This window comes from Talaromyces rugulosus, chromosome VI (assembly GCF_013368755.1).
Source record: "Talaromyces rugulosus chromosome VI, complete sequence".
In the NCBI taxonomy this organism is placed as follows: Eukaryota; Fungi; Ascomycota; class Eurotiomycetes; order Eurotiales; family Trichocomaceae; genus Talaromyces; species Talaromyces rugulosus.
Genome location: NC_049566.1, coordinates 3,092,901 through 3,119,297, shown reverse-complemented (window position 1 = coordinate 3,119,297; position 26,397 = coordinate 3,092,901). Strand labels below are relative to the sequence as shown.

Sequence of the window (26,397 nt, the reverse complement as noted above, 5' to 3'; positions counted from 1 at the left end):
TTCTTTGTTGGTGGTTGCGCACAAGTTACTGCGCGCTGATTCAGAGGATGATATTTAGAGATGCTTGCAATGCTTGTAGCCTCTAGTGACAGAGGTGAGAGCAATATATGAAGATAGGGAGTCGAGTAGACCTGGAAGCAGTGTTCCTCAGACAGGAACAAGAATAAAGATGCGCACTAGAACTGCACCCCAGCGGCGCTAAACCGCTTGTGGCGGTGCGGATTCCTGCCGCCCCGATGCGACCTAGCGCCGCGCTCCACAAAAATAAACAAGCCAAATCCAACAAGAATAATGGATCGCTGTAGGGTCCAGCATGATTTCCTGCGATTGATCGTTTTTTCATGTTCTCTTCCATCTGTCGCTCCGCAAGGGTTCCGAAGAAGCCAGAATAATGACGCTGACACGCTCGCAGACGGGGAGGACCCCCAGGTGAGTATACATAACAAAGCCCGCTGCTGGGTTTCCCCCCCTTTTACTCGTTTTGCTCGTTACTGATTCACGTCTGATTTGCAGGAAGATTGAACGTCCTGAATTCGTCGAGACTCCTGGACGCCGTGTAACTCGCAGTCGTCTTTCAATTACTCCCGACCCAACAGCCGAAATGACTCCGACATCCCTGGACAGCGGGCCCCGAAGCTCACCGCGCAAGCGCAAGTCTACCAAGGCCAAAGTGGAGGACGACTCTCAAGAGGACGAGATCTCTTCCAAGGCCAACGGAAAGACCAATGGGCACACTAACGGACATACCAATGGCGCCCCCAAGGTCATTGACGGCTGGATCGAAGGCAAAGACCCCAAGGTCGACTACAGCGGGGAGTTTGAATTTGGCGGATCGTGGGGCGCCAGCGCGCTGATGATCGGTTTCCCACTGCTCATGTACTACATGTGGATTGGCGCAACTTACTATGATGGAAAGCCTCCTCTTCCAGCCGACGGCCAGAGCCTGCAGGAGTTTGTCACGCACCTGGGCGGTCTCGCTTACGAGGGAGCCTTTCCGTCGCTCAAGGCGTGGACCATGTACTGGGTGTTCTTCGTCTTTGAAGGCATTTGCTACATCCTCCTCCCCGGAATCACTCTATCTGGACGACCTCTGCCTCACGCAGGTGGAAAGCAACTGCCTTACTACTGCTCTGCCGTTGCTTCGTTCTATGTCACTCTCGCCGTCGCCTTGGGTCTGCACTTCAGCGGTCTCTTCAAGCTGTATACCATTATCGACGAGTTTGGTCCTCTGATGAGCGTGGCCATTCTTTCCGGCTTCCTGGTATCCATTGTCGCCTACTTCTCGGCCTTGGCTCGTGGTGCCGAGCACCGCATGACTGGGTATCCGATCTACGACTTTTTCATGGGTGCGGAGCTTAACCCGCGCATGTTTGGTATCCTCGATTTCAAAATGTTCTTTGAAGTTCGCCTTCCGTGGTACATTCTCTTGCTTGTCACCATGGGTGCTGCTGCTCGACAGTACGAGTTGTATGGATATGTTTCTGGAGAAGTGGGCTTTCTTCTCATGGCCCACTTTCTGTACGCCAATGCCTGCTCCAAGGGAGAGGAGTGCATTATCTCGACCTGGTAAGTGCTGCAGCGTGTCTGGAAATCTCATTTAGATCTAATAAAGGTACGCAGGGATATGTACTACGAGAAATGGGGCTTCATGTTGATCTTCTGGAACTTGGCCGGTGTTCCCCTGAGTTACTGCCACTGCACCATCTACCTCGCCAACCACCACCCTGACACATACCGCTGGAACCGCTACGTCTTGGCCTTTTTGTACGTCGCCTACCTGTTTGTCTACTGGGTCTGGGACACCGCAAACAGCCAAAAGAACCGCTATCGCCAGATGGAACGCGGCACAACAGTGTTCCGCAAGGCATTCCCACAACTTCCCTGGCAAACAGTACACAACCCGGATACCATCAAGACCCCCAACGGAGGCACAATTTTGGTTTCGGGATGGTATGGTCTGGCACGCAAAGTGCACTATACCTGTGACCTGTACTTTGCCTTGAACTGGGGCCTGATCACGGGGTTCAACAGCCCGTTCCCTTGGTTTTATCCTTTGTTCTTTGCGGCCATGATCACTCATCGCGCGACTCGCGATATTCAGCGCTGCCGTCACAAGTACGGCGAGGCATGGTTGGAATATGAGAGACGGGTTCCGTATCTGTTTATTCCTGTAAGTCTTTATATTCTGTATCATCTTGCCATGGAAAGAAACTAACTCATTCGTGTGCTGCAGTACGTCTTTTAAAAAAAAAGCGTCGACCGTCACCAACCACGTCAAAATTCCATGCATGTACTCTTCTTAACAGAGTAGTGTTTTCAACTTGACAAGGCTTCTTCCCTTGACATTACTTCTTTTTCTTTTCTCTCCTTCTTTTTACTACTCAACTTTTTTTTTTCACTTCCCATTCACCAATGTGTTATATACGTACATATCTTTTTCTTTTTCTTTTTTTTTCAAATCTTTTTCTCTATTTTTTACACCTAATAGCATTGCCGATTGGAAGGATGGGATGGTTCATGAGAACCATATTGGATGTATACTTCGGGTTATACTTTTTTCTTCTTCCATCACCTTGTTTTCATTTCATCTTTTGTTCTCCTTCTGTTATCATGATCAAGAATATCACGCATATTGAAACTGGGCATGGAATTAAAAAATAATCAATCAATTAATAGATATTAAGCCAATACGACAGTTTTGAAAATTAAACTCCACACTTTGCTATGTAATATAAGAAAAGGTCTAAATCAAAGTATGAAAAGACCAAAAAAAAAAAGGACGAGAAAGACCAACCCAACATTGAATATAACAAAATCACACGTATCCACCGACAATATTAAAAGCTCCTACAATACTCCATATCACCCCCATCCGATTGAATATTGTAGCACGGCCACTGATCCTACTCGCTGCTCCACTGAACAACGGTGAATATGGGTCAGTAGAAGTCGCTTGAGCGGTAGGATCTGCGCCTGACGGGATCGCCTTGGAGGAATCACCAGAGCCTGTATTGGCGGCAGAAGCAGCTGTTGTTCCACTTGCTCCTGTGTTGGATGCCCCGTTGGCACCCGTGGATGGAGCGCTGTTGGGTGGTTTGGTGGTTGTTGCTCCTGCTAATGCTCCTGATCCTGAGGTGGGCTCTGTTGCTGTTGCTGTTGGCTTTGTTTTTGTTGCACCCGTTGCACCCGTTGCAGCTGTATCTGGTTTAGTCCGAGAAGAATGTTTGAAAGTTGAGGTTCCGTATGGGTCATCGCCTGCAACACTGGACCCAGAACCTCCAGTCGAAGTAGCTTCAGAGCCCGATGTTGGCCTCGGACCAGTAGATCCAGCATCTGCAGACTCTGGATCTGCTCCGGTCGGCGATGCTGTAGAATCAGGGCCAGGGGAGGACGCTGGATGTCCACCACCACCACCACCACCACCACCACCACTACCACCACCACCACCCCTGGTTGTGGTATGATCACCCAGTGCCGACGAAGGATGAGACGAGCCCCCACCGGGCGGCGATGAGTCAACAGTATCGCAGTACGACAGGAACTGCTGGAATTCGGGCGGTGTGGAAGCGTGGCTTTTCTTTTTCTTGTGCATGTTAATGCACGAGTTACAATAGCCAAGCAGAACTTCAAAAGCAGACTTGGCAGCACAGAGAGCAGGCACTTTGCCCTTGGACTCGGCTTCAAGCATGCAGTCGTTGCATTCATCATAGCAGACCCCTGGGATGGTATCCTCGCCACCAGAGGACGAAGATTGTCTCTTTGCCGGGTGATGGAATGGGTAGGACCATTCCAAAAGGCCAGAGAAAAGATGTCTTTTAACTCGTTGAGCTGTGTTGGTAAGCTTATTACCGAGTGGGAAGTCGAAAATTCCATAGGTCAGATTAAATTCCGAAGGGTTCAGATTGAAGTAGCCCGGCGATACGTCGAAGCGGCCAATCTGATCTGATGTGACATTGGACCCCCAGAATTGAGCCGACAAGAGGTTGGGTGACTGAACGCATTCGTTGGGACTGCAATAGTATGTATCTGCCGGTGGACCCATTTCGAAATTGCAATTGACTTGAGAAGGCTGACAAAGAGAGCCCGGTGGACAGCCCCATGTGTAGTTTCTGGGTGAGGGAGCAGCAGGCGTGTATGTCGGATTGATGGTTCGAGTAGGACATATTGTTAGACTGGATGTGGTGGTTACTGTGTGTGTCTGCGTCTTTGTTTCTTCTGTATTTCATTTATTAGCAGCTCATTCTGAATAAGAAGGTATGATTCTCATACTTATACTGGTAGCAATGGTCGTGATCAACTTGGTACCTGGAATGGTTATAACAGAGCCACTTTGGGTAATCGTTTGAGCCGGTTGTGTGGTGACGGTGGTGAATGTAGACCCAATAACTGAAGTAGGCTTAGTCGTGAGAACTACAGTATCTGTGACGGTCACGTCAGACGTTCGACCACTAAGAGTTTTCGTCCGAGTAATCTCGACTGTCTCGGTATGATCCATGGTGATGGTATCTGTCTCTGTGTATGGTTTACTGACTATTTCAGTTGCTGTGTCTGTGTCTACCACGGTGCTGAGTTTGATGCTCGTTTTACCGCCGATGGTCTCTGTGACGGTTGCGATGCTCGCGGATTCTGTTTCTGTTATGCGTACAGTAGTTGGGGGGTTTGGATTTGTCTTTGTGTTGGTTATCACGATTGTTGACCCAGGTTTAGTGACAGTTACTGTAGGCTCGGATTGAGTCATCGTTTTGATTATGGTAGTTCCATGCTCAGTGACGGTCATTATAACAGTAGGCCCTGGCTCTGTGGAAATATCGGTTATTCTGTCCGTCACTGTAACTGCAGGCTCAGACTGAGTTATTGTTTTGATTATAGTTGAGCCATTTTCAGACTGAGTAACAGTCCTAATGATAGTTGGCCCGGGCACAGTAGCAATGTCGGTTACTGTATCAGTGACTGCGGGCAAAGTCTTAGTGGAAATGTCGGTTATTATATCGGTCACGGTAGGCTCCGACTCAGTAACGGTCTTGACAATGGTTGTCCCATGTTCAGACTGAGTAACAGTCCTGACAATTGTTGGCCCAGGCTCGGTATCAGTTATTGTCACTGCAGGCTCGGACTCGGAAACAGTCTTGATTATGGTTGGGCCAAGCTCGGTAGATACGTCCGTTATTGTATCCGTCACCACAACTGTTGGCTCAGACTCAGTAATGGTTTTGATAATGGTCGACCCAGGTTTAGTAGAAATATCGGTTATTCTGTCTGTTACTGTAACTGCAGGCTGGGTAACTGTCATAGTTACCGTCGGACCAATTGCAGTAGAAACGCTGACCAACGTCGTTGTCGAGATGCTTGTTACTGTCACAGCGCTACCTGGAGTCTTGGTGGCTGTCGTTGTTATAATGCTTGCAGGATCAGTCCTGGTGACGGTTGCCGTGACTGTACTGGGAGAAGGTACATCTGTGATCGTCCTTGTTTCAGTCATTGTTGTTATCACGTCCGAGATGAATGTTGAGGTAACGATAGTCGTGGTATTGTCTGTGGCTGTAAACGTCTTGGGAAGCACTGATGTTGTCGTGCTTATTTCGGTTAAAGTAGTGGTCATGTTTAAGACGGCAGTAGAGGTGAAAAAATCCGTGATTGTTACCGTTGTAGCTGGGGTTACTTTTGTTGCGGTAGTTGTTACAACCACTGTTGTATCATTGTAAAGAGTTCTTGTCGACGTGAATCTGTCCGTTATAGGTTCAGTCAGGGTGACAGTGTCAATCACCGTTTTTGGAGAAACCACAGTTGTAGGACTTGCAGTGATGGTGACGGTAGAAGTAGCCTCGGGTAGTGTCACTGTGACTGATGTTGTTGTTATACCTGGACCAGGGCAATTTCCTCCCGAAGGAGTCGGAGTTGGAGTGGGGGTGGTGGTATGTTTAGTAGTTGTAGATGGAGAGGTAGATGGAGGAGGAGGAGGAGGAGGAGGAGGCGGCTTTGAAGTAGCACTAGTATGTATAGTCGTTGGAGGAGCGGATGTTATTGTTGTGATGGTCGTATTTGATATAGCCGTCATTGTCGTCGTTATCGTTGGAGGAGTGGATGTTATTGTTGTGATAGTCGTCTTCGATATAGCCGTCATTGTCGTCGTTATCGTCGGGGGCCGAGTACATCCACAATCAGACGTGATCGTCATAGTAGTAACAACTGTGTGAGTAATGGTATCACCAATTTCTACTCCTAATTCAACCCCGGGCGGTGGAACAAACAAGCCTGTCGACTGAAACATAATTCAGCGCCATAAACGAGCAGATTTGGGGCAAGCTTACAGTTGGAGCCGGTGATGGAGCCGACCCATCATCATCTAGATACCCAATAGTAGTCACTCTGGAAGTAACTGTTTCCCATATTGTTGGTTTTACAGAAGGGATAGATGTAGTAGTAGCAGAAATGGGCGTGCTAGTTGCTTTTTGAGCGCTTGCGCCGAGTACGACGTAGAAACCGACAGCAAGACAAACGAATGAAAGCCACATAGCGATTGTAAGAGACGTATGAGTCTCACAGAAAGGCTCAAGGCGGCAGCATCAAGCGAATGAACATGACCGAGAAAATTAAGAGCGGTTTCACTCGCCCTGTATAGAACAAGTCAATCTGATGTTTTTCTAGTTGGGCCATGCGTCTCCCCAGGGCACGTACACACGTCACCAAAACAAAGAGACGGCTGCAGCATGGCACAAATTTAGCTCTGCCTATTATATCTAGAGGAACTAACTCCATCCCTCCCCGAAAGTTTATGGGTGTGACTAGAGTAATCCGACCAGGGCACGAAGAAGGACAGGATCGGTTGATCGGTCCATGCCACCCTGTCCTCCGTGTCAAAAAAGCAACTCAAAATCAATAGTGACGATAAATTTTTTGGCATAAATTTAGCCAGGATGATTAGTGGTTAGCTCTCCCCTCTCCTCATGGAGGATAGCCGTAGGATTGTTGTTGATATGTGTATCCATGCTGGGACGTCCCTCTTCCCCCATTTCTCGTCTCATGTCTATATATAACTTTCTGACTTTCGATAGTCGGGACGGTTGAAGAAGTTCCAGCCGTTTTTTCTTGGCGAAGGTGCTTTTTTTGATGCTTGGGCCATGTCCAGCCACGAGGAGGTGGGCATCGCTGACGGAACAAAGACACCAAACCCCACCCCCCATCACCCAACCCACGTCACCGAGAAGAAAAGAAAAGGGTAGACAAATTAGCACGCTTCGTAAAACTTAAAACAAGATGCTTTATTGACGACTCTAGGGAAATGAGTCCCCCCCTGTCGTTCTCTTTGTTGGCCCGTTGCGTGCATGTGGGCGACGACGAATCGCCTAGAGTCGACGAACCACATCGCAGTTCTTTGTCCAGACACCTACCGTCAGCCAGAATAATAATGACATATACGCCGAAATGAAAGATGACAAGTTAACGCTGCTAGTGCCGCTCGCTGTTGAATCTTGGCCATCGTGTTTGCTAGTTCTGGAAACTCGCAATCCCATGGGCAGAAACCTGTTCACTATTACGACCCCGTAGATGCGAACAGCAAAGGGAAAAGAACACAAAAACCGAATAAGAAAAAAATCACACAAAAAGTCGGGTTCACCAGAGAGGCGTGTAATGGGCATCGATATATGATGTTGCAACAGGATTAAGTTGTTGTTCCCCGGCTCAAGAACATCTCGCTCCTTCCGCCATGTCATGGCTCACGTGCACCGGTTTCATCTTCCTGGCAAAGTTCCATTTTGCGACAGGAATCAGCTGGCAAAATGAAGTCAATGTCTCGATCTGCAATTGGGCGCAGCTTCGCGGTGAGATCTGATATCCATTTTAAGAAGAGTGATAGTGCTAACCTTCAAAGCCAATATTGTGCGAGACACCATTTACCTTGACGGCGGGGATATTTGGTGGCAGATGTAAGAAAGTTTTTGTCGATTGTTTGTTTGAAGGTAGCTGATCTAGCCAGTGGACTGTCTGACGGGACTTATGGAAGTCCTCAGAGTAACAGTACGACACCATGGCCAACATGATTCCGATGAGATGAAACTGACTGATTTATCTAGATGAAGATGGCGGCTCAATGTACAGCCTCGCTCTGGGCAGTTCCTTCAACCAGCAAACAAACATGACAGGCCTGCTTCAGGCTATGGCTAAGAATGGAGGCACCTCAACGGCCAACGTGAACCCCAACTACGACGACGGGGTGATGTTTGCCAACGACGATGAATTCATACTATATGGGTATGAGGAATGACGAATAGTTACTTTGAAAGTAATAGCTAATTTTTTTTGTCATAGAGGACTAGCTCGGTTGACCAACAGCGAGAATCCCCCACCTGCAGACGTGATCTTGGGATATGAAGTCCACGAATATTCCACGAATATTCCCAACTGGGAGTCAGGATTCCTACAAAAGAGTATCGACAACGATGTGACTAGATACGTCACTAATGGTGCCGGCGTCTCTGCTCCAAGCGAAAACCTGGGCTTCTACTTTAGCGGCATGCGTGGGCCAGGCTGGGGGAGGATCGAAGGAGGCGATGAGTCGGCCAACACGACTGCGGAGAGTTTTATTACTGTTAATATGGAGACCATGAGACTTGAGACATGGAAAAATATGAGTTTGCCGACGAGTGTTGCGCCCCGAGCAAATGCAGAGCTAGTCTGGCTTCCGGTGTCCGAGTCAGGGGTATTAGTCGCAATTGGAGGAGTCATCAATCCTGAAATTCTGACTGCTGATCGGAATTTGACGGCAGAACAATTCAAAGCAAGTGTAAGCGTTTGAAGTTTGTTCTGTGTTGTTATGGTACCTGACCAAAGCAGAATAAGACAAGTCCGACGTTCATGTCCGAAATCCCGGTCTACGATGTTGCCTCTCAGACATGGTAAGAGAAGACATACGCTAGCTATGGATGATGCTAACACTTTGGAATTCAGGTTCTCGCAGAGTACAACTGGTGACATTCCACCTCAGTTGACAATGTTCTGCTCAGTCGTCGCAGCGGCAGCAGACCGCAGTTCTTTCAACATTTACATATACGGAGGCTATGACGGAGTCAGTGCTGAGAGTCTGCCGTCAGATGACGTTTACATCCTTTCGATTCCATCATTTACTTGGATCAAGGCGTATTCCGGGAAGTACGCTCACGGTCGTAGTGGGCACAAGTGCTTGCAGGTATACCCAGACCAGATGTTTGTTCTCGGCGGCATCTTCAAGAATGACCCAACAATATGTCTGGACGGAGCATTTGTGCAAGTATTCAACCTCAACACACTTGAGTTTCAGAAGACGTATAGTCCACAGAACTGGAGCAATTACTCTGTTCCAGCAGCTGTTACTTCTCGAATTGGGGGCACGTAAGTCATCCAGGTGTCTGTCCTTGGTCCGAATTAAATACTAACAGCCAACCACACAGTGGAAATGGTGGTGCTACCAAGATGTCACCTCCTTCATGGAACAACAACAATTTGTCGAATATATTTTCCACCGCTTACACAAAGCCTATCAACACATACTATCCGTACTTGTTAGAAATCACAAACTCAACAAAACCGGGCACAGAAACGAAATCTTCAGGATTATTAATGCCGCTCTGGGTCAAAGCAATCATCGGAGTCTTTGCAGGGCTCGGTTGTATTGCCCTTGGACTAGCTGCATGGTTTATATATCAGTGGATTCAGCGGCGCAAGCAATCGGATATAGCAACCACTATCATGTCTTCTTCTATACGAAAGAGTAGTCCGGACATCTCGTCAACGACGGAGGAAACAAATACAAACTACTCCAGCCTGTCGACGACGCCAATGACCGGCGTATCCTCTCTTTCTCGAGAAAAGGGATCAGAGACTAGCAACACAGAGATAAGCGTGGGAATGCCAGTGAGCCAGGCCGATAGCGTGCCAATATTTGAACTAGATTGTAAGTATATCCGACCTCATATTAGTGTCTACGTGACTGACTCTTATGACCAGCGCGGTCGAGGAAATGGGTCGAATTGCCAGCTGAAGGGTGCGAAGTAGGACGGCCATCTTCAACCGGCCGCAACCACCGAGATCTCAAGAATCTCAAGATCAGCCTACCGCCTGAAAGCAAGCCTACCATGTCCGAATCGGTTCAAAACACGCCAATAAAATTGCAAGAACAAGGGTTTGGTGAGAAAGTGCCAACACCGATGTGGGCACCGACGCCGATTTTTTCGCAGGAAAATTTCCCAGTTGGGAGCACAACGGGGAGTGTGTCGATATCCGACATTACTGAGCACAGCAACGATAGTGAGAGTAAGCATGAGACGCCATCAACGGTGGAATCTTTCGTGCAGTATTATGATCCTCAAGCGCGAGCGCAGGCGCAGGCGCAGCGGAGTTCGTTCGGAAGGAAGTGCGGAGGAGAACAGGAGTAGCTGAGGGTATCTGCCTGTGTTTTGAATATTGAATAATCTTAATACGTGGATCTTCTTAGGGTAGAAGATATTAAATGAAAAAGCTTGCAATTCTGACCCAGCAATTCAAACTGGACGCATTGAGTTTTATGTAGACTGAATGATATCACAGAAGGGAGAAGGTGGGGCTATTGCGGGACATCAACGCAGAACAAACGTCGATACTAATAATCACAACAACCACATTCCAATATCTAGGGATTACTTCTTAGTCACTGCTTATCATGCTCATCAAGGAATCCCACGTGGACGTGCCCACCAAGGCATCTGGCCAGGATGGGTCAATGCGTGAGTCTGCTCTGCCGATATCACTTAATTCGTGCTCCGTGCTAACCCGTGTAAAACAGGCATATACGTCTTCCATCCAACGGTACCGGGATACCCAAACGCCAGATTCCCTGGTGTGGTCGTGTTTAGCGAAATCTACCAAGGCAAATTCCTCTTTCTTTGCTTGGCTTGAGGAGCTCAGCTAAAAGAAAAGAACAGTGACTGGCCCAGTCGCCAGGTTCGCAAGACAAATAGCCGGCCAGGGCTATATTTGCGTCGCCCCGTCGAGTTACCACGAATTCACGGGTCCTGAAGCTCTCAAGTACGATGCTGAGGATACCGACAAGGGCAATTTGTGGAAGATTTCCAAGGTGAGAACCTCTACTCCACAACTCTTAGTAACACAATGTCTAATGCTGATGATGTGTTGATAGAAAGTCGCAGCTTACGACGAAGATGCCTCGTTGTCTGTAGACTACCTCTTGTCGCTGCCAACATGCAACGGCCGCGTCGGCGCTACTGGAATGTGTCTCGGTGGACACCTGGCATATCGATGTGCGCTTGACCAGCGAGTCAAGGCTGCGGTGTGTTATTTTGCGACTGATGTTCATAGTGGGACGCTTGGCGAGGGGAAGAAAGATGATAGTCTGGCGCGCGCTGGAGATATCAAGGGAGAATTGGCTATGGTAAATAACGTTTCTCGAGACTGCAATGGAAATTTGTGGACTGTCAACTGACGATACGATAGATATTCGGAAAGAGTGACAACCACGTCCCTCCAGAAGGACGGGATTTGATCCGCAAGACATTGCATGAGAAGGGCGTCTTGTTCAGTTTCTATGAAGTTGCCTGGGCTCAACGTAAGTATAACTCTGTCTGCAAAAAAAGAAAGAAGAGGGGCTAATCTTGGTAGACGCCTTCATCCGCGATGAACTCAGCAAAGGACGTTACGATCCAGCCATTTCAAAGACCTGTTTCGAAATGCTGTTGGAACTGTTTGGTCGGACTCTGAAGCTGGATTTGGGAGATCATGATGGAAAGGAGATTCAAATAGAGAACGTTTGCTAGTGCAGATTGCTATGAGACGAGTTTAATAAAAAAATGGTGTTTGAATCCATAGCACTTCATGTTTTGTTGTTTTGCTGTATAATTCATTGTGGTTGGTATCGTTGGTCTTATTCATCTCTGAATAAGATACACGATGGGATCTGATTGTGCCAGGATTGTTCACACCGACTCCGTTTACTGCCTTCTTCCACACCTTCGACACTCTAAAATCCAACACTCGGTTATCTTCGTCTGCTGATCAAAGTGGTCAGCGCCCAGTCAAAATGAGGGTAAATATCAATTTCCACGTCTTTGACATGGCTCAAATAGTAATGACAACCAGGACCCCCTCGCCCAAGAGGAAATCCTCTCTCGCCAGGCCGACATCCTATACCAGCGAGACCAGTACCGCATCCAGCGCGGCCCACGAATCGTCTATCTCTCCATCTACGGCTTCGACGTCCTCCCCTCTCAACGAGGCGGTACCTACGACGACATTCTACAAGACCTGAGCGACCTTGTGCCCGCAATCTGGCGCCACAACGAATGGCGCACCGCCATCCTGCGCAAAAACACGGTTTCGGGAGAAATCGATTGTCAGACAGACCCGGTGGCGCCTCATTGTATGGACTGCAACGTGCTGCGCGTGCTGGAGCTGTGTCCCGTGTACATCAACGTGCTGGATTTGATCGAGGTGAAGCGGCTAAAGGACAGGGTATCGCGTGTGGCTCTGCTGCAGGAACCGACCAACATACCGATTTTCATGATCATGAAGATGGCCAGTTTCCCGCGCGATGTGTGTGCGATGCAGCGCGAGGTTGAAGTGTATGCGCATTTGTTTGCCACGGCAGCAAACAATCTCGCCCCTGATTTCCTGGGGTATGTCTACGAAGAACACCAGGACCGAGTAGTCGGGTTTTTAATGGAGGATTTCGAGGGTCGATGGGCAAGCGCTGATGACCTGGAAGAGTGCTTTGACATAGTCACAGACCTGCACAATGTTGGCGTGATCCACGGCGACTTGCGTCCGAGCAATTTCATTGTGCATGAGGATTTCGGTGTGCGTTTAGTGGATTTTGAGTCTGCGGTGATATATCGAACGGGCAATGCGTTTGTGGACCAGGAGGCGCTGCAGGAAAAGAAGGATGATGAGATTCGTCAGATTGAGACGCTTCTCCTTGGGAGCCCGGGGCCGTCGGTGTCTTAAGAGGTTTTCATTTGCATATCTCACCGCTTGTATTGGTGAAATATGCAAAGCAGTTGAAAAAGATGTAGGTCTGAAATGCATATCTGAAACTTTCCCGTTTAGGCAAATACAGTGCATATCAAGCGATGTGGAGGTAGCACTTTGCATGCAGCTGGCACATGCACCAGTCGATACATGTTACGTACAGCGTACTCAGTACTCACTACTCAGTAGCTTACTTACTAGTACTTGGTAATTACTAACATGAACAACCTAGAGCTGACGATCCTCAAATCGCCGTCGAATAATACACTCCGGCAAGGAGACGCGATGGGCCGACTATCGATCATAGTCGCAACTAACCTTGAAATTTCACCTCGTTCCTCACTAGTTACCCCCGCTTCCGCCTTTTTTTTTTTTTTCAGTCTAATTATTTCATCTCCTCGAGGGGACTTTGATTAAGAAATAGATAAAAAGGCTGAAAGATCAGCAAGGAGAAAGGGCAGGGCTGGCCAGCTCATTGGCGGCAAGGGCAGAAGCCTAATTTCCTGGTTAGCGTGCGCCCTAGGGCTGCAAGGCCAATCGGTTACAGCTTACGGATCATATCCATGTAGGAATGTTTCTTTCTTTATGGCATTGGTATTACGGAGGTTAATTGATATTGCAATAATAAAATCTGTTGCGGGAGTAGAAACAGGTCTGTAACAATGTGAAACGCGGTCGCCGTTGACAAGCGACACCCCGGTTTGTTAGTTGTTATTGATGTCACACCCAGCTGGTCCTTCGGGCCAAAAATAGAATTGCATGAGACTATTGCCATGTGTGTAGCCATTCCAGGGCTTGTGTGACAGGGGAGTACATTTCCTAAAGGGGCTGATCGGAGGCGCTTCAGATTGCTTGATATTCATCCCTATATAAAATCATGCCCGCGAAGTATACAGGACGTACATTGCACAGGATAAACATCAAGAGGGACCGTAAAATCAATACGCATAGATTACGAAACACCTTACCGTATGCGGTGCGATTACGGGCTAGCGAGGCCTAGTGCCTGCCTAGCGTATGGCACTAGCCCCAAACAGGCAAGCGAGCTCCGGGGGCGGTGGCTGCCGAGGCAGGCGTGCCTGGGAAGGAGCATGTCGGGTGGCTGAGCGACCCCGATCTGCCGCCAATTCGGGAATAGCGCCTGCGATGGCTGGTACCGGCCACGTATTTAATACGCGGCGGCCCACGCAGCAACGCATCCAGCGGCGCCCCCGCTGCTACAGCAGTTACAGCAGTTACATAAGTTACGGCGATGAGACTTGGCTAGTGCCGTATTTGGAGCCTGTTACTTGCTGGCTCGTCTGGTCGACCCGAAGAACTTCTCTTTCGTGTTTCGCTCTCTCCTCTTTCTCTTGCTCCCCGTTCGACGACGCTGCTCTCGCCATCCTCTCCCCAAACGACTCTCTCGCTGCGTCCGCTCTGGTCGTCGATATCCTTCGCCATTCACGCCGCTCGTTCGCCTACCTCGTCAACTGCTCTTCGCTCCACAAAATCCGACCGCGTGGTCGGTCGCAGTTTCCCTCGGGGGCCGCTTCACACCCGGCACGCAGCAGCAGCAGTCGTCGTTTTCTCGTCGCTCGAATTTATATAATTAATTACCACCACCATGGGGTCGACTCAGTTTGGGAAATTTCATGTGAGTTCGGGAATTCGATATCGCAGCCTGTGATGTCAAACGTGCTTGTGGCTTGGGCCACACGAGGGGCTTGCGTGAGACTAATAGTGTACCGCCCTATCAACAGGACTTTTGTCGCGATACCACTCTTCCCGTGTGCAATGTAAGTCGAGTCTTTTCTTCCCTCTCTTGAGAACTCACTAACATGCGCCCAGCTATTCGTTCCTTCCAATCAACCCCCTAATGCCCCCTTCGGCGGCTGCGCGTTGACCGGTATCTCGCTGAGCAATGGCCGGCATTTGGGTAACCTGGGTATGCATTTCCTGATTGGGTTCTGCTTGTCGACATGGTGCTAACGAAGAACTAGGTTCTATCCTTATTGCCTTTATCGCCATTATTACTTGTGCCTTCTTGATTTTCTTGTCCGACAAGAAGCGTGCTGCTGTCGGTCGAAGGTTGGTTCTATGGTCTTGACACTTGAAACGGCCTGAAAGAGACTGACATGTCTAGGGAAATTCAAATTTTCTTGCTTGGCTATGCTATTGTCTCTCTGTGTGAAATTTTTACCGTTGGCGCCTTTCCTTTAGGGGCCGATGTCCGCAAGGTTCGTCTATCCGGACCCTGTATCCTTGACTCAATTCTTACCTGTTTTAGGGATTTTCGGCTGTGCATGTTGCTGCCATCACTGCTACGGCATGGATTCTATTCCTCAATTCTCTTGTCGGCTTCCAGTTCTTGGACGACGGGACCCCACTATCAATGGCTCTGTTCTTCGGCTCAAGCGCTGCTCTTTTTATTGGAACAGGCTACATTGCCCTTGATACCGGCTTCAGCTGGACCGGGCATTTCGACCCGAGCTTATCAGGCGATAACCGGAACATCGGGCTCTACGTTCTGTACCTGCTGTTCCCGCTCATTTGTCTCTTCTTTTTCTACATCTTGGAGGCCCTTCTTGTCATTCGAGTGTTGGGTGAGAAGCGCCCGTTGAGTACGTATTCCATGCTTACCTGCAATTATAGAGTCTAGCTAACCCTTTTTCAGTCTACCTTACTGGCGCCACGCTGCTGTTCGCCATTGCCCAAGTGTTCAACTTTGTCATCAGCCCCCACATTTGTGGCCCAGTTGACGGCAAGATCAATGGTGCCCTATTTCAGACTCTCTTTTCATTGCTCTCAGTGGTATGTGTGTGGCTATTCTGGAGCAGCATTACCGAAGACGACTGGCCATCCGTGGCTGGTGGCTACACCTAACCTTAATCTCTTAATTCCTCAACATACATACAAAAAAAGGTGGAACAGGAGAGAGCAATCGACCTGCTTTCGAGCCGAGATGCTTGACACCGCCACATGAAGGAAAAAAAAAACGATTTCGATTCGATTTGTCTTCTCCGCTGCAGAGAATAATTTTACCGTGATTTATTTTAGCGATGCGGTTTCGTGCTTTGATGATACCTCCGTACATATACGCGTTTTGGTGGTTTGGTATGGTCATCGGATGAGATCTTCGTGAAAAATCTCTTTGATACGACCCAATGCTGTTGCTTATGATATATAATTATGGACTTAACCTTCTATGCGTACGTGAAATGTGGATGATTTTATGTATTTTACCGTAACCTTCATTTCAATTTGCATCTATTGACGTTTAAATTTATACCATGGTGCTAAACTTGAAGTTTGATATATTGACCAATTGTTGTGTAGTGCAGATGTAAGATCTGATTCGTAGGAGTGTAACACTAAAACATCAATTAATGTGCTTCAATTTTCAAGATGACTAGAAATATTAGGCAATTTTAGGCAACCTCCCTGTGGTGACTAGTTTGAACCGGGCATTCATAGTGTATTAAATCAATATAAAAAACCACGCTATAAACATGACAAACTGATTTTTCCCTTATTTCCCCCAAAATATACAAAACGTAAAGATTTACAATCGCACCTTGACATTAATGCAAGGTATCGTCCACTCCCGCTGTCCAACCATACTACGAAACCACGAGAGCCCAATACCAGTCCATTCCGCATGGCGCACCTCGACGCCCGCAGCATTCCCACTCAACAAAAACCTCTTTTTCGCCTCATCGAGAGCCGCGCCAGCGAGTGCTGTGGTTGTTGTATTCATCGTTTCCATGATGTAGTTTACCAGGGATTCGTCGGTGTTTGATATTGTTTGATAATTGTTGATCGCCGAAGAAGCGGCGGATGAGGTGTTGTTTGTCGGCACAGTGTACGTAAACGGCACAGAAGTAAAACGCGGCGAGTACCAGTCCCCCCGTAAATCAAAGTAGCAGCGATCTGACCAGTGGCATGACGATGCGAAAAGGATCAGGAGTAGGGCGGAGCAGTAGATGCATGGTCGGTGGAGGAGGTAGGTGAGGACGACGAAGGAGAGGATAAAGAGAGGGGAGGCGTTGGTCGGTATGAAGAGGAGGGGGAGCCAGCTGTTTGTGGAGTTTGTTAGTTATTGTTTTTTTTTTTATATTATCGAAATGGTCAAGATATTGTGAGGTTTTGGTGACGGTTCGATTTGAGGTGGAGAGGGCTCACCTGCGAAGGCAGAACATGACGCTGGTTATATTTTTCACAGCACGCTGTGTGTATTCTTCAGCTGAAATCGCAAAAAAGGAGAAGGGCTTTTTGTCGTGGCCTCTTTTTTATTCTCAGTTGTCAAGCCAAAGTTAATGCCTGGAGGCTGATGATGCTGCCACTGAGGGCGGCCGAGTTACTAATCGCCGCGCGCCACACCAGCCACACCAGCCACACTGCCGCTCTGCCCGAACGCTGCCGTTCCAGGACTAGCGCGTTGTTTTTCCGCTCGCTTACCTCAATCCGATCAGACACCTGGACCTCTGTTCGTCCTCACCCATCTATCTCTCTTCCCTTTCTCTCCGCATCAAAAGTTTTGCTGCTTTCTTCAATTTCTTTCATTTACCAATCGCTCACTTTTCTGCTCAGTCTTTGGACTTGCAGATTTAGTACTTTCTTGTGCAAGATCACTTCGATTGGAAGCTTGCTGGTCGTAGGTCTCTTGGAACAGAGCTCCCTCCCCAGCTCCGACAGCTGCCCAACCCCGTTTGTGCCTTGTGTTATCTGAAGCTTTGATTGTTATCGCTTGACGGGCGCCCGCCTCATTCATCTGGCAGGGCGAGTTGGCAGAAATGTCCACCCCAAGCGACCTTCAGGCTCTTTTTGCGAGCATCAAGCCGCGTCCTTCGCCATCGCAGGATGGTCAGCCATCACCTTACCCTCCCCCCGGTTCGCGGTCGTTCAGTCACCAGTCGTTTGACGGACAACAACGTGTAGCGCCTGGGCAACCGCCACAACAACAACATCCCCATTACTTCCCTCAGCATCAGCACGGTTATCTCAATCCCTCTGTTTCGTCGCCGCTCTACAGTCCTGGTCCCGCCAACACGCCGCCTCACCATGGATCAGACATCATCAGCCCCAACGTGTCGACGCCGCGTGGTGATGGTCAGCAACGTGCTGGCCCCGATCAGGCTACGAGTTTACTCAACCTTTTGAAGTTTAAACAAAACAAACCTGCCTCTTCGCAGCTCCCAAACACCTTCGACGCGTCTGCCTCGCTGCCGGTGGATTACCAGGAGACTGGTGCATCCGCGGGCCAGCAATCCCATTCAAGGGCCATCTCCGCTTCTGACCTGGTTGCCTCATTCAATTCGAAAGCTGCTGCTACCACAGATTCGGCACCGCCACAAACTGCGACTGCCGCGGGTTATGGTGGAGCTACTGAGAGCTCTGCAACAAACGCAGAGGCTCAGGACGTGCTTTTGCTTCTTTTGAATCGATCGCAGAACAAAACGGAAGATACCAACCGTGCCTTTCAGGATACTTCCGACTCTCAACCTCGGTCTCCTGAGCCTCAGGTTCACAGTGGTGCTTCCGCAGCCCAGCCATCGATGCACGTTTTTGGGTCTCCCGAGAACAAGGATTCCTTGAATTTTGAAGCGCCACAGCCAGGTCCGTCCCAGGGTACTCTATTCACGTACTCCAACCCTTTTGAGCAGCTCGCGCATCACACTCAACCAAAGTCTCGCAGCGACAGTCCTGTAGTCGACACAAATCGGCTAAAGAAAGAACCTACCAGCGTCCTGGATTCAAAACCCAAGTTTGATGCTCCAGTCAAATTCGAGGCGGCCGAACCAACTGCCGGGGAGAAACAACCCGAGCAGAAGGAGACCGTGCCATACACTGCTGGTGAAATTGCTCAGCAGTTGGGGGACGCCCTGAGCAGAGCTAATCGAGAAGAGACAGCTCGTGCAAAGGTTGACGAAGGTGGTTCCAAGAACGTTGGCTCGGCTGTCACGGAAGAGACTCGCACTACTGCCGTAAAGACAGAAGGTGAAGAGCACAAAGAAAAGGTGAAGGAAGTCACCCCCGTTCCCCATGTTGAACCCGTGAAACACGCAGTCAACGAGGGAAAAGCTGTCGATGGAAATGTCGCAGATAGCTGGGAGAGCGCTGAAGACAGTGCTGAGAAAACCGAAGAACGCATTATTCGCGTTTTCAACTTCCCTTTGAAGCCATTCATTTCTATTGTCGTGAAACCCGACAGCGGCAAGCTCCCCTCGTTCCGTGACGATGGTATCATGGACGTTGCCCGTCTGAAGAAAGATTTTGATCAGCTTGACCGTTGCTTGACTTCGGCAACTACTGAATACATTATCTATGCTTTGGCGAAGAATGGTGGTTTACGGATTATTCGTCAGGACGATGGACGCGACAAGCAGATCTTCCGTTTCGCCCGCGACCGTCTCTTCAACGTTGCTCTCAGTCACGCTGCACCCTCTGCCTCCAGCCCTTCGAAAGAGCAAGCTGTTCTGGCAATTGGTGTTAGTGGTTCTGTTTACTGGGCACCTATCTGTCGCGGAGATGATGACCTGTTTGAAATGGATTCTGTTGAAAGTGATTGCCTCATTTTCCCTCCGTACCCTTCATCCGACGAGAATACCTCTGGTGGTCAGCTGAAAACGCGCGCTAAACCAAGCTCTCGTCATACGGAATTCTTTGGCATTGGCCGCGGCAAGAATATCTACATTGTTTCCCCTCAGTTCGCCGCTCACCCGACCTATGGAGTTTCTGGCTCGCAGCGAATTGTTGACACTGAAAAGTTCTTCAAGGAGCATGCGTTGAAGATCTCCACTGGCAAGGCTGGAAAGGACTTTACCTTTAGTGAGGACGATACAGTCGTGGCATCTCTCGATAAGACCGGGAGATTGAGATTCTGGGACATTCGCGAGGTGGATCAGATCTTGACTGGCTCTCCTCCGCCTGAAGTGCGCACTCCTCTTACTACATTTGTCACCGGCTCTCCGAATGAGAAATCATGGCCTACTTCGGTTTTGTTCATAGACAAGTTACGTCCGTTTGTCAAGGCCCTTGCCCTTCGTTACGTGCTCGTTGGCTTGAAGCAGAACCACACTCTTCAACTGTGGGATATTGGCCTTGGAAAAGCTGTTCAAGAAGTCAACTTTCCTCATGGGAAGGAGTCCGATGCTATTTGCAGTGTCGCCTACCATCCCTCTTCGGGAATTATTGTCGTCGGCCACCCCACAAGGAACTCGGTTTACTTCCTTCATTTGTCGGCACCCAAATACAACTTGCAGCCCATGTCTCAAGCAAATTACATCAAGCGTGTCACCGAAAAGGACGCGACACTACCCAAACCAGACTCGACAGCTTGCTTGAGCGGCATCCGCGAGGTGTCTTTTGCTTCGAAGGGCCAATTGAGAAGCCTCGACATTCTTCCTATCAGCAAGTCTATGGGTAGCCAACGCAATGTGGAAGAGGAGGCTGGATTGTTTGAAATCTACGCCATGTATTCTCGGGGTGTCACTTGCTTGAACGTCAAGAAAGAGGACCTTGGCTGGACTCCTGAAAACAAAATTATTGAACCTGTCGATGCTTTGAAGGAGGGCTATATTGAGGCCAATGATCTCCAGACATTCCCCACTTACGTTGTTGACGAGCCTTCTATCAACGGCGACTCTGTTACTACCAGTACCACGCAAAAGACTGTCACCAAGGACACTGGCAAGAAGGCGACAGACCTGACAGTTGAGTCTGCTTCTAATGTTGTAGGTTCTCGTGCTGCATCGCCTGTGAAGCCGCTGGGCAAGGTCTCGGCCGATGAGCAATCAGAGGTGACCAGCGGCGCCGATAAGGCAAAGAAGAAAAAGAAGGAGAAAGCCAAGGAGACCAGCAAGGCAGCAGTGCCTCCGCCCAATGACCTTAACAAGTATTTCACGCCAGCCAAATCTACTCATCAAACTAAAGAGGAAGAAGTCAGCGACAAAGCTCGCGTCCCTACAACAAATGGCGAACCCATTAACGTGGGAATTACCAGTGAAATGATCAAACAGTTTGAGAAGGGCATTTCCGATGAGGTCATGCAGAAGATTAGTGGCGAGTTGAACCAGCTTCACACACGATTTGACGAAGAACGTCGCGCATGGGAAGCTGCATCAAACGCGAAGACCGACCAGGTACTTCGACTTGTGTCTAGCACTCTTTCTGAAAATGTCGAGAAGAACCTCTCTCGCATTATCAACGGTAGCATCAAAGACGATGTCTTGCCTGCGGTTGTCAGCTCGACTTCGACCGCTATCAACAAGCAAATCGGCGATGCTGTTTCGAAACAGCTTGGCCAAATCTTCCCGCGAGAGCTGCGTCAGGTGTTGCCTGAATACGTTTCCCGCGCAGTCAAGCAGCAGGACGTATTGCGTTCGATTTCAGATGCGGTAGGCGGCAAGATAGCGCACCACGTAGAGGCGGAGTTTACGAAGTCCACGCAGAATGTGGTGACTCCTGCGATCAAGACTGCCATTGCTCATCATTCGGAGACAGTTATCAAGGATCTTAAACAGGGCTTCCAGGCCCAGTCGAAGCAACTCGAATTACAACGCCAGCAAGATGCGGCTAAGATTGATCAGCTGACAAACCTGGTGCAGACATTGAACGAGTCTCACACCATGATGATCGCCTCGCACACTGCGCTGCAAAACGAAGTTGCGATGCTCCAGCGCCAACTGCGATCACAAGAGCCTGCGCAGCCTACTGCCCAACCACCTTTGCAGCCTGCACGTGCCCCGGCTCCGACCGGGGCCACTCCTGAGGAGGCTGAATTGAACGAGATTGTTCGTTTGGCAGAAGATGGAAACCTCGAAGAGGCATCAGTCAGAGTATGTGTTTTCCCTTACCGTTTGACAGCAGATTCTAATTGTTATCTAGTGGCTACAATCGTCCCAGCAGGCCGATCTTTTTGACAACTTTTTCGTCCGTCTGGATCCGCGATACCTCAGCACGCTGTCTCCGATCGTGTCTTTGTCCGTTGGAGTGGCTGTTAGCACCTCTCTAGATACAAATGTACAAGAGCGTCTCGCCTGGCTTGACTGTGTACTGAAGACCGTGAACCTCGCTGTATGTTTTCCCTCTCTGATTGTGGCCTAATCAAAGCTAATTTAAGTAGGACTCTGATATTCGCGACGTGGCGCCTCAAATTATGGAAATCCTCATCCAGCGTCTGAATGCTTTGTACATGACTGCTGCTCAGAAGAACCCCCACGATATCATACTTCGTCGCATTGCCCCGCTGGCTCGACGCGCACAAGATCTTCGTGGTTAACTTTAGTTGGGGGTAATGTTTAGATGGCTATTATTAGTTCACGAGGACATGATTGCTCGCAATATACCAGTTTCGTTATTAATTCCCACTTGGTTTTGGAGACGCGAAGGAGGAGTTAGTATAAATATCACATAATTGATGGTCTGCCTCTACATTTTTTGAATACATGCATGTATCATTAAGCCTCAAGCCACTAATACATGTATCCACGAGGCATGATTATTAGCAGCAACCCAATTTTATTTTCATTGCTATAATTGGTCCTTGAAATCTAGTATATTGAAAATACAAATCTATGTACATAGGTATGTAGTTCAAGCATGATACTCCCCAGGCTCTTCACAGCCTTCCACTTCTGTATCGTCCTCATCTTGGACAAACTCAAAACACATGGCCCGCCAGTTTAGCTCTTTTCGCCAGAATAATCCGTAATAATTATTCGCCCTGTTAGTATTTGCTTCACTACTGGGTTGAGCAGTAGCAGCAGCAGCTGGCTCAGAAGCTAGACCGCCAGTAACCAACCGGCCCCGACGCAGAAACGTCACTGCGCGGAATCGAGAGAGTAAAATACCCATGGAGCAAGAAAGACATGGCTCATGCGTGCTGTAAATGTCCAGATCGGTACAGAGATATCCACCAGCAGACCGAGGGAGAATCCGTGTCGTCGTCGTCGTCGTCGTCGTCGAACTCGTCGGCTCTGCAGGGGAAGTTGGTTGTTCGATAGTGGTAGTGGTAGTGGTAATGGCAGTGGTAGTAGAAGCAGGTTGATACAAATACCGCGTTTCCAGCGGCGACAACTCTGGATTGTGCTGTTCAGAGACGGAATTCAAAGTCGAAATATCCTCGCTCCGGCGCTGAATGGCAATCATCTCGACGACGCGCATGACGGCGTGGCATTCCGGTCCGCCTTCGCAGTTTGGATTGTAGCTGCTGCTGCTGTTGTTGTTTTCGATAGGTTTGTCGATCCCCGGCGCACAGAATCGCGCGTCGCCTGCGACAGCCACGATCCCATCCTCTTCCTCTTGTTCCGTACTATCACAGGAGCTGCTGCTACTCGCAATCGCCGGATCAACAACTACAACACCAACCCCTCTCCCTCTTTTTAGTTGTTTCGCTTCCCGCGCAACTTCACAAGCAAGACGCAAAAACCCCGCTGCCTTTGAAGAAATATCCGTTTGTGTTGCACTCAGCAATGGCGGCGGAGGCGCGATTGTGGCGCGCGCAAAGGCCGCGTTGTAGCCTGTTGGCCAGAGGGTTGTGGACCAGTGGTCTGCTTGAGCAGCAGAAAGAGGTGGGTATATGGGGATTGTGGTGGTGAGAAAGAATTTATCGAGAGATTGGTCTGAGCTTTCGGTAGATGTTGTTGTTGTTGTTGATGATGATGGAGGTGATGTTGGCACAAACGGTGCAAGCAGGGCCCTGAGCTGCGCCATCTCTGGTAGTGGGGGTTGAATCAAGGCGAATATCGTCGGTACACCAACATTCTCAGTATCACCACTACTGACACTGCTGCTGCTGGTTCCCCGTTGGTTTATCTCAATCTTGAGATGCCCAGGCAAAAAGACCTCCTTGACAAAACGACGCAGATGCGTAAAAGGTCGGCTCGGGTCTCTGGGATATGTAGCATCTATTAATCTTTTGACCTGTCAGTCTGTATTCTTTGTTCTTCAAAAAAAAAAAGTACATACTTGGATACTTGTGCCGCGCATTTCTGTCTGATTTGGACGACGTATGCGTCCGCTATAGCCATCAGTTTCTCTATCTTTTACTGCAAAGAGGATAGGACGTATATATACCAAACTCAATCTCCGGATTCGTTTCTTGAACCGTGCGCACAGGCACAATATGGCCTTTTAGCGGCTGTATTCGGCCGGCGTCATCAGTCATGCTGTTGGGCATTCCTTTTCATCAAAAAAAATATATATAAAAATAAATGTATAGAAAAACGATAGAGATTAAAGTCGGATATTTTCTGCCGCGCGCCCCCGCGTTACCCTGTGCCCTACGACCTAAACCCTAGTTTGACTACTTGATGTGGAATGGTGGCTTGGCATATATCCAATATATGTAATTATGTATATAGAACAGCATTTACATGACACCTCTAATAGATTGTATCTGTCTATTAGCAGTCAAACACGTATCTTGTATCCCCTGCCAAGACAGGGCGCTGCCAGCCACACGCCGGGCTATGTTGTGACTGTGCTACGTTACATGGAGCAACCACGCAAGGAGCGAAGGTTATAGGTAAAAATTCTTGATTCCGTCAAGCACGCGGCCAATATAGTTACACAAAGAAGTAGACGCCACCAATATATGCAGGAAATAAAAAAGAGTTTGAAAAAAACAAAAAACAAAAGAAAAGAAAAGATGACGGCCACACCACCTGGATATTTCTTCGTTGCATCAAGCCATGAATAAAAAATTAGGGATATATCTTGTCGGATCATATGGAAAATCATAACGAGAGCGATCCGTGTCGCGCTCTAATGAAGAGAAGAGAAGGAAGAAAGAATCATAAAAGGAATCTAATAGATGCTTTTTCAGGGTCGAATCAGAGGGTGCGGGTTCACTGGATCGAGACGCTGGTGGCGCTGGTGGCGGGGGTGTCGGCCTGAGGCTCCGGCTCTAGCGCATACAACTCGCATCGCTCAACGAGGCTCAAGTAGTAGTCGACTAGAACCTCGGGCTGAGGCACGATTTTCCACTCGACCCGCCACAGAAACTCGAGCTCTAGCAAGGCCAATTCGTTAAGGCTGATACCGCCGACTCGGGCGTAGGTCGTATTGGTCCAGAAGCTGTCACTGAGACCCTTGCTGGCAACAGTAGCACTCGTAATCAGAAATCGATGGACGGTCAAGCTAGACACGGTAAAGGCTGGGTAGAGCGCACACAGCCGGTCAATGTAGTAAACCATGCTTAGAAGAATTGGGGGAGATAGCGTGGCATGGGTGGTTAATCGCTGCAGGTAATCACGCACAGAAATGCGCGGCGGCGTTCGTGAATGGAAGCGCGTTAGTTTGCCTCCCTGCAGGGGAATCTTGTCGTTGTATGAAATCAACTCCATGATCATGCTCGAAATCAGAACCACCAGGTCGTTCGGATCGGCAAATTCATACTCGCGTGGCAACAGCTTGACGTCCGGCGCTGGCGGTCGTACTCGCTTAGCTCGATTCTGTTCTAGTTCGGCGGACTGGGACGCAGGCTGCGTCGAAGGCTGCTCGTCGGCGGCGGCATCGGCGAGCTGACGCTTGGTCGAGGCAGGTGAGGCTGACGGCACGGCGGCTTGTACATTGGCAGCAGCAGCATTCTCCGAAGGCTGGGGCGCAACAACAGAGGAGCCATTGATGATGTTGGATTGGCGGGTTTCGCCCCCAAGGGTCTCGGGTCCAGAGGACATGGAGCCGCGAGAAGGGACCCTCGAGGGCTCCGCGGCGGAAGAGTGTGAGGTGGCGTCAACGGTGTGCTTTCGCAGGGCGGCGCGGATCTCCTCGACAGTCGGGGACAAGAGGGCACGAGAGGAGGGCGAGGAGCGGTGCAGAGAAGAGTCGCAGCTGTTGGAAACGGCGGTTGGCGCGGGAGGAGCAGCGGAGGTAGGAGAATGCGATACAGAGTAGGAGGGCAGCTGGAGACGCGAGGAGGGAAATCGGGTTGGCGCAGCAGATGAAGGCGACGAGACAAGCATGGTCGGCATGCTGCGTCGTGCAACTGAGCGGGCGTAGGTCGGCCACGTGCTCAGGGAAGAGGCTCGTACAGGCCGGCAGGCGCGCCAGGGAGCATTGCTCCGGGGCTAGTCGGTACTATGGAAAATACTATAGACGAAATAGTACGCTATAGTGCGCCTTTATTGGATGTACTTGGTATGGATCGATGATAGCCCGGGGTAATAGTAAGGCAATAAGACAAAGAAAATAAAGATGAGAGCGAGAAGAAAAGTCGCGCACACAGGTGACAGGGGATGATCACTTGCCCCCGACGCACTAGCCTCTTCGGGCCTAGTCTCGCGGCCGTTGGAGCGTGGAGGTCTCTGTATTACTGCTATATCTTCTTGTATTTGCTAATAATTTATTTCCAGGCAAAGAAGTGGTAGACCGTCATTACTACTCCTACTACTATTATAACCACTACTACTACTATCCCTG

The 26,397-nt window shown here is 49.2% G+C and overlaps 8 protein-coding genes across 8 annotated transcripts; 4 read left to right on the top strand and 4 right to left on the bottom strand.

The window, feature by feature from the left end:
- Positions 1-391: 391 nt before the first annotated feature.
- TRUGW13939_11455 (uncharacterized protein) lies at positions 392-2,245 on the top strand (the record flags this gene model as incomplete). The annotated part of the gene is made up of 4 exons (XM_035494563.1): positions 392-429; positions 514-1,566; positions 1,621-2,170; positions 2,234-2,245. 4 exons carry the CDS (start codon positions 392-394, stop codon positions 2,243-2,245), a joined length of 1,653 nt encoding a protein of 550 aa, XP_035350456.1.
- Positions 2,246-2,815: 570 nt separating this feature from the next.
- On the bottom strand, positions 2,816-6,512 carry TRUGW13939_11454 (uncharacterized protein; the record flags this gene model as incomplete). Its single annotated transcript, XM_035494562.1, has 3 exons — positions 2,816-4,215; positions 4,270-6,259; positions 6,309-6,512. 3 exons carry the CDS (start codon positions 6,510-6,512, stop codon positions 2,816-2,818), a joined length of 3,594 nt encoding a protein of 1,197 aa, XP_035350455.1.
- A 1,193-nt stretch (positions 6,513-7,705) lies between these two features.
- On the top strand, positions 7,706-12,969 carry TRUGW13939_11453 (uncharacterized protein; the record flags this gene model as incomplete). Its single annotated transcript, XM_035494561.1, has 17 exons — positions 7,706-7,820; positions 7,871-7,925; positions 7,976-8,016; positions 8,073-8,250; positions 8,308-8,782; positions 8,833-8,894; positions 8,947-9,366; positions 9,426-9,928; positions 9,982-10,405; positions 10,561-10,570; positions 10,661-10,736; positions 10,935-11,086; positions 11,150-11,401; positions 11,464-11,575; positions 11,629-11,661; positions 11,937-12,052; positions 12,106-12,969. The coding sequence occupies 17 exons, from the start codon at positions 7,706-7,708 to the stop codon at positions 12,967-12,969; spliced, it is 3,888 nt and encodes a 1,295-aa protein (XP_035350454.1).
- A 1,630-nt stretch (positions 12,970-14,599) lies between these two features.
- Positions 14,600-15,858, top strand: TRUGW13939_11452 (uncharacterized protein; the record flags this gene model as incomplete). The annotated part of the gene is made up of 7 exons (XM_035494560.1): positions 14,600-14,629; positions 14,736-14,771; positions 14,824-14,920; positions 14,976-15,063; positions 15,119-15,212; positions 15,263-15,596; positions 15,650-15,858. 7 exons carry the CDS (start codon positions 14,600-14,602, stop codon positions 15,856-15,858), a joined length of 888 nt encoding a protein of 295 aa, XP_035350453.1.
- Positions 15,859-16,537: 679 nt separating this feature from the next.
- Positions 16,538-17,174, bottom strand: TRUGW13939_11451 (uncharacterized protein; the record flags this gene model as incomplete). Its single annotated transcript, XM_035494559.1, has 2 exons — positions 16,538-17,051; positions 17,158-17,174. 2 exons carry the CDS (start codon positions 17,172-17,174, stop codon positions 16,538-16,540), a joined length of 531 nt encoding a protein of 176 aa, XP_035350452.1.
- Positions 17,175-17,768: 594 nt separating this feature from the next.
- On the top strand, positions 17,769-22,255 carry TRUGW13939_11450 (uncharacterized protein; the record flags this gene model as incomplete). The annotated part of the gene is made up of 3 exons (XM_035494558.1): positions 17,769-21,812; positions 21,862-22,050; positions 22,100-22,255. The coding sequence occupies 3 exons, from the start codon at positions 17,769-17,771 to the stop codon at positions 22,253-22,255; spliced, it is 4,389 nt and encodes a 1,462-aa protein (XP_035350451.1).
- A 314-nt stretch (positions 22,256-22,569) lies between these two features.
- On the bottom strand, positions 22,570-24,142 carry TRUGW13939_11449 (uncharacterized protein; the record flags this gene model as incomplete). The annotated part of the gene is made up of 3 exons (XM_035494557.1): positions 22,570-23,890; positions 23,944-23,995; positions 24,052-24,142. The coding sequence occupies 3 exons, from the start codon at positions 24,140-24,142 to the stop codon at positions 22,570-22,572; spliced, it is 1,464 nt and encodes a 487-aa protein (XP_035350450.1).
- Positions 24,143-24,824: 682 nt separating this feature from the next.
- TRUGW13939_11448 (uncharacterized protein) lies at positions 24,825-25,949 on the bottom strand (the record flags this gene model as incomplete). The annotated part of the gene is made up of 1 exon (XM_035494556.1): positions 24,825-25,949. One exon carries the CDS (start codon positions 25,947-25,949, stop codon positions 24,825-24,827), a length of 1,125 nt encoding a protein of 374 aa, XP_035350449.1.
- Between the last annotated feature and the right edge of the window lie 448 nt (positions 25,950-26,397).